The sequence below is a fragment of the Nicotiana tomentosiformis genome, chromosome 2 (genome assembly GCF_000390325.3).
Source record: "Nicotiana tomentosiformis chromosome 2, ASM39032v3, whole genome shotgun sequence".
Classification (NCBI taxonomy): domain Eukaryota; kingdom Viridiplantae; phylum Streptophyta; class Magnoliopsida; order Solanales; family Solanaceae; genus Nicotiana; species Nicotiana tomentosiformis.
In genome coordinates this window covers 59,851,351-59,858,638 of record NC_090813.1, presented here as the reverse complement: position 1 = coordinate 59,858,638, position 7,288 = coordinate 59,851,351, and the positions used below count along the sequence as shown (strand labels likewise).

The window sequence follows — 7,288 nt, the reverse complement described above, 5'->3', positions numbered from 1 at the left end:
ACCCGATGGGAGAACGACATCGCCGACCATATAAAGCCTCAAATGGAGCCATCTCGATGCTGGATTGATAATTGTTGTTGTAAGCAAACTCGTCCAGAGGCAAGAACTGATCACACTGTCCCCCAAAGTCAATCACGCATGCTCTGAGCATGTCCTCCAAGATCTGAATTATTTGCTCTGACTGCCCGTCGGTCTGCGGATGAAACACAGTGCTGAGCTCTGCACGGGTCCCCAATTCACTCTATACGGCTCTCCAGAAATGCAAAGTGAACTGAGGGCCTCTATCTGATGTGATGGAGACAGGCACACCGTGCAACCGAACTATATCCCGAATATAAATCTTGGCCAACCTCTCTGAAGTATAAGTAGTTGCAACTGGAATGAAGTGTGCCAACTTGGTCAACCTGTCAACAATGACCCAAACTGCATCGAACTTCCGCAAGATCCGCGACAACCCAACTACAAAGCCAATGGTAATGCGCTCCCACTTCCACTCAAGTATTATGATCTGTTGGAGTAGGCCTCCTGGCCTATGGTGCTCAATCTTAACGTGTTGGCAGTTTAGGGACTTTAGGCATTTAGCTACATACTCGACTATGTCTTTCTTCATCCGCCGCCACCAGTAATGCTGCCTCAGGTCGCGATACATCTTCATAGCACCTGGGTGAATGGAATATCGAGAACTATGCGCCTCCTCTAGGATCCTCTCCCTCAAGCCATCGACATTAGGAATACAAAGACGTACTTAGAGTCGCAGAACAACATCCTCGCCAATAGAAACCTCCTTGGCACTACCCTGTAGTACCGTCTCTCTGAGAACCAATAGGTGCAAATCATCAAACTGTCGAGCCTTGATCTGCTCCAATGTCCAATCTCACAAGTATGTTAGCCAAGGACTGAATGTCCAAGCTAGTGGCCTCTCCACTACTGAAATCAATGCCAAGCTACCCATACTCTCTACCTTCCTGCTCAAGGCATCCGCGACTACATTCGCCTTTCCCGGATGATAAAGAATGGTGATGTCATAATCCTTCAGAAACTCAAGCCATCTACGCTGCCTCAAATTGAGATCCCTTTGCTTGAACAAATGCTGCAGACTGCGATGATTAGTGTAAACCTCACAAGACACCCCATATAGATATTTCTTCCAGATCTTAAGAGCATGAACAATCGCGGCCAACTCCAAGTCGTGCAAAGGATAATTCTTCTCATGGGGCTTCAGCTGACGTGAAGCATATGCAATAACTCACCCATCATGCATTAATACACAACCCAAACAAATGCGTAAAGCGTCGCAATATATAGTATATATCCCCGAACCAGAAGGCAACACGAGAACTGGTGTTGTGGTCAAAGCTATCTTGAGCTTCTGGAAGTTCGCCTCACAATCATCGGACCAACGAAACTAAGCATCCTTCTGGGTCAATCTAGTCAATGGTACTTCAATGGATGAGAATCCCTCCACGAACCGGTGATAATAACCCTCTAACCCCAAGAAGCGACTGATCTCGGTAGATGAGGTAGGACGAGGCCAACTCTGAACCGCCTCAATCTTCTTGGGATCTACCTTAATACCTTCGCTTGATACCACAGGCCCCAAGAATGCCAGGGAATCTAACCAAAACTCACACTTGAAGAACTTATCATAAAGCTTATGTTCCCTCAAGGTCTGAAGCACCACTCGCATATGCTGCTCGTGCTCATCCATGCTACGTGAGTAAATCAGGATGTCATCAATGAAGACAATAATAAAGGAATCAATAAGGTCTAAACACCCTGTTCATCAAATCCATAAACGTCGCTAGGGCATTAGTCACAAGTCGCCTGAAATGTCCAATCTCACAAGTCTTTTAGCCAAGGACTGAATGTCCAAGGCTAGTGGCCTCTCCTCTGCTGAAATGAATGCCAAGCTACCCATACTCTTTGCCTTCCTGCTCAAGGCATCCACGACTACATTCGCCTTGCCCGGATGATAAAGAATGGTGATGTCATAATCCTTCAGTAACTCAAGCCATCTACGCTGCCTCAAATTGAGATCCATTTGCTTCAACAATTGTTGCAGACTGCGATGATCAGTGTAAACCTCACAAGACACCCCACATAGACAATGCCTCCAAATCTTAAGAGCATGAACAATCGCGGCCAACTCCAAGTCGTGCACAAGATAATTCTTCTCATGGGGCTTCAGCTGACGTGAAGCATATGCAATAACTCGCCCCTCCTAGAGTAATACACAACCCAAACCAAAACATGAAGCATTGCAATATACAGTATACATCCCCGAACTGGAAGGCAACACGAGAACTGGTGTTGTGGTCAAAGTTGTCTTGAGCTTCTAGAAGATCGCCTCACAATCATTGGACTAACGAAACTGAGCACCCTTCTGGGTAAGTCTAGTCAATGGTGCTTCAATGGATGAGAAGCCCTCCACGAACCAGCGATAATAACCCGCTAACCCCAAGAAACTCCTAATCTCGGTCGCCGAGGTAGGACTAGGCCAACTCTGAACAGCCTCAATCTTCTTGGGATCTACCTTAATACCCTCGCCTGATACCACATGCCCCAAGAATGCCATGGAATCTAACTCAAACTCACACTTGAAAAACTTAGCATAAAGCTTCTGTTCCCTCAAGGTCTGAAGCACCACTCTCATATGCTACTCGTGCTCCTCCATACTACATGAGTAAATCAATATGTCATCAATGAAGACAATAACAAAGGAATCAATATAAGGCCTAAACACCTTGTTCATCAAATCCATAAATGCCGCTAGGGCATTAGTCAAGCCGAAAGACATCACTAGAATCTCATAATGGCCATATCTAGTACAGAAGGCACTCTTCGGAACATATGAGTCCCGAATCCCCAACTGATGGTACCCCGATCTCAAGTCAATCTTAGAAACCACCCTAGCACCCTGTAACTGGTCAAACAAATCATCAATACATGGCAACGGGTACTTGTTCTTACTGGTGACTTTGTTCAATTGGCGGTAATCGATGCACATCCGCTTAGTCCCATCCTTCTTCTTCACAAATAATACTGGTGCACCCCAAGGTGACACACACGTCCTAACAAACCCTTTTGCTATAAACTCCTCAAGTTGTTCCTTCAACTCCTTCAATTCTTTTGAAGTTATACGTTACGGTAAGATAGATATAGGCTGAGTGCCTGGACCCAAGTCGATACAGAAATCAATATCATGATCTGGCGGCATGCCTAGAAGGTCAGAAGGAAACATATCGGCGAACTCCCGAACTACTGGTACTAAATCAATCATCGGAGACTCTGTGGTAGTATCCCGAACATAGGCTAGATAAGCCAAACAACCCTTCTCGACCATATGTCGGGCCTTCAAAAAAGAGATAACCCGACTAGATGTACTGACAGACGAACCTTTCCACTCCAATCTAGGCAACACTGGCATCACTAAGGTAACAATTTTGGCATGGCAATCAAGGATGACATGATATGAAGATAGCCAGTCCATGACCAGGATGACCTCAAAGTCGGTCATATTAAGCAATAAAAGATCCACTCTAGTCTCGTAACCACCGAATGTAACCACACAGGATCGATAGATCCGATGCACAACAATAAAATCGCCCACAAGAATGGACACATAGACAGGAGTACCCAAGGACTCACGAGGAATATCCAGAAAGTGAGAAAACAAAGATGACATGTACGAATAGGTAGATCCTGGATCAAATAATACTGAAGCATACCTACCGCACACAAAGATAATACATGTGATCACGGCATCTAAGGCCACTACATCTGGTCTGGCCGGAAAAGCATAAAATCTGGCTGGAGCACCACTTGGATGGCCTCCGCCTGCCTGACCTCCACCTCTAGGACGACCTCTACCTGCTTTCCCTCCGCCTCTAGGTGGCCGGGCAGTTAGTGCGGATGATGGAGCTGTAATCATGGGCTGCTTACCCTGTTGCACTGCCTTTCCCCTGAAGTCTGTGGTAGTGCCTTTTCATGTGACTAGGATCCCCGCACTCATAGCAACCTCTCGGAACGGTGGACTACTACCCTGAAGTCAGACCTCGATGGCCTGAATACCCACGGGAAGAATCCTGAATAACTAGTGGGTGGTATGAACTCTCTTGAATGGCACTAATGTAGGCATTGGAAGAAACCTGATGACCGGAGTACCCACTGGAAGAAATCTGAATAGCTAGCGGCCGGTAATACCTCTTGTCCCGCTGCATTTGCTCCAGACCTCTCTGACGGTAGCTCTCAATCTTGCGAGAAATCTCCACTACTAACTGATAGGGAGTCCCCATCTCAACCTCACGAGCCATGCTATCCTGAATGCTAGAGTGCAACCCTACAACAAACCTATGCACTCGCTCCGCCTCAGTAGAGAGTATCATAAGTGCATGGCGAGATAGCTCAGAAAACCTCACTTCATACTCGGTCACTGACATCTGGCCCTGCTCGAGCCTCTCAAACTGACACTGCAACTCTTCCCTCTGGGAGGGTGGAATATACCTATCCAAAAATAAGCGTGTGAACTGGTCCCAAGTCATGGGAGGAGAATCTGTTGGTCTACCAAGAAGATAAGACTGCCACCACCTACGTGCGATGCCCTCCAACTGAAAGGTAGTGAAATCTACCCGTGAGACTCCAATATGCGCATGTTGTGCAGTCTATCCCTGCTCCTATTAATGAAGTCCTGAGGATCCTCATGTCGCTCACCCCCAAAGACCGGAGGGTGAAACCTAATCCATATGTCCAAAAGTTTCTGCGGCTCGCCGACCGCAACTAGTCTAGGCTCAGGTACAGCTGCTACTACTGGCGGGGCTCCGCCTACGGGAAGAGTGCCCGGGGTATGATATATAACGGATGCATGCCCAAGAGCTTGAACGGTAGGGGTCTGTGCCCCCCTCCCGCCTGAGATGTGGCCAAGTCTGCTGGAAGTAAATCGACCCGAGTCATAGAATCCATGAACCGTAGCATACGGCCCATAACCTCCTGGAAGCCCGGTGCTATCATGAAGTCGGTCGGGGCTAGCTTTGCTGCGGGCACCTCGCCCTACTCCTCAACTATATGATCCTCCACTGGAGGGGGAGCAGCTCCTCCCGGGTCAAGAACATCTGCTGCGAGCGTTCTCACCATCTGTGAGAGAATGACAGGAAAGAAAAAAAACTTAATACACCATCAACTACACGATAGGAGATGAATAAAGAGTAGTTTCCTAACACCTTATAGCCTCTCGAAGATAAGCACGGACGTATCCGCACCGATCCTCAAGACTTTATTAGGCATGCCCATAACTTGTGAGACCTACGTGAACCTAGTGCTCTGATACCATTTTTGTCACGACCCAATTTCATTACAGGTCGTGATGGCGCCCAACACCGCTGTTAGGCAAGCCAACACTGATAAATCTAGTGGTTTTCACTTTTAATATGTTTGTACATTGAGTAACATTCCTCAATAATAAAAGTTTTAGAAGTTTACAGATGTAAAGTGATTAAACAAAGCAACTGAATGCAAAATCGAAGTCATAACAATAACCCAAAATCATAAGTCTACTAGTGTGTGTGCCAAAACCTGGTGTCACAAGTATTCGGGCATTCTAGTAGAATATACAAAAAAATACTAGTCTACTGTCTGAAAGAAATAGACAGAAATAATAATCCAAAAGAGAGACTCAGGCTGCTGCTGAACGGCTCGGAGGGGTAGCTCACCGAGTAGTCTCGTGCTAGAAGTCAAGCGTGCGCGCCGGACTGGTAGACAGATACACCTGCCTCAGATCCTGCACATCAAGTGCAGAAGTGTAGCATGAGTACATAAAAAATATGTACCTAGTAAGTACCTAGTCTAACCTCGAAGAAGTAGTGATGAGGGGTCGAATTTGACTCTTACTAAGGGCAAAAAACATAACAATATGAAGTTCTAATTAAGCATGAAATATACAATGATAATCGAGCTCAACATGAAGTAAGTAAACAAATCCTTCTTTCAAGTAAGAAGCAAATCATTCCTCTCATCTATTCCTTTCACCTTTCAAGTTCGTGAAATATTATTAAATATAAAAAAGGAATTTCGGTATCACTACGCACGAATTATGCCGAGGACGTACGACCCGATCCAAATATACATAATAATATATTGTGCACTGTCGAGAGTCGAACGGCCAGAACCATATAATATATCAATAAATCCTGCCGAGGCGAACGACCCGCTCCCATGAGAGTAGTGAAAATTTACCCCGCTCGCGAAATATAGTTCTCGAGTTATCATAATATTTCTCAATATCTTTTGAAATAGGAAATTCAACTTGTAACCTTAAAATACTGAAATACTCATCCTCCACTTTAAAACCAATAAGTAGTAAACATAATCAAGCAACGATATCAACAAATCATGGTGTATAAAACTACCCGGACATAAGCATGAATAGTAGCTACGCACAGACTCTCATCACATCGTACGTGCGTAGACCCCACTAATAGAAACACATTATGATTTAAGTTCACCTAAGGGGTTAATTCCCTCTTACAAGGTTAGAAAAGAGACTTACCTCGTCTCAAGGCCTATTTTCCGGTCCAAGAATGTGCTCACATCCTCAATTCGGTGCCGAATCCACCCAAAAATAATCAAATAGTATATAAGCTAATCAATACATACTCAAAAGTTCGTATTCCAACTATTTAAGAGGTTACCCAACCCAAAATGCAAGGTTCTTAAAATTCACCCCCAGGACCACGTGCCCGAATTTCAAAAAAAATCGAAAAAGTTGTTACACATAACCTTAGGAACAAGAGTATATGATTTCTATCAAACTCTATAACCATTTTCGTGGTCGAATCCCATTTTTACCCAAAATCTAAGTTTTCATCTAAACCCTTAATTTTCACTAATTTTTACATGTTAATCTACCCATAATCTATGTATTTAACTCATGTTGTATAGAAATTACTTACCTCTAAGTGCTAGGTGAGAACCCCTTTCCAAAAGCTCCAAAAATTGCCCAAGAGATGAAGTGAAATGAAATAAATGGCCTAAGTCCCGCATTAAATGAGCTGGGCACAGGCCTCTGATATCGCATTTGCGACACCAGGTTCGCAAATGCGACAAAACGCTCGCAAATGCGAAGCGTGGCCCCAACTGCTAAGGTCGCAAATGCGACGGAGGGGTCGCAAATACGATCACTGTTGAGTTCGCAAATGTGGCTCAGGTGTCGCAAATGCGAAACATCCCCAGGCTGATCTTCTTCGCAATTGCGAAGCTCATCTCGCAAATGCGAAGTCCACATTTGCAAGCTATT

The 7,288-nt window shown here is 45.1% G+C and overlaps 2 protein-coding genes across 2 annotated transcripts; both read right to left on the bottom strand.

The window, feature by feature from the left end:
- Positions 1–3,142: 3,142 nt before the first annotated feature.
- On the bottom strand, positions 3,143–3,931 carry LOC138904886 (uncharacterized). The gene has a single exon (XM_070193385.1). The coding sequence runs from the start codon at positions 3,929–3,931 to the stop codon at positions 3,143–3,145; it is 789 nt and encodes a 262-aa protein (XP_070049486.1).
- Positions 3,932–4,037: 106 nt separating this feature from the next.
- LOC138904885 (uncharacterized) lies at positions 4,038–4,541 on the bottom strand. The gene has a single exon (XM_070193384.1). The coding sequence runs from the start codon at positions 4,539–4,541 to the stop codon at positions 4,038–4,040; it is 504 nt and encodes a 167-aa protein (XP_070049485.1).
- Positions 4,542–7,288: the final 2,747 nt, after the last annotated feature.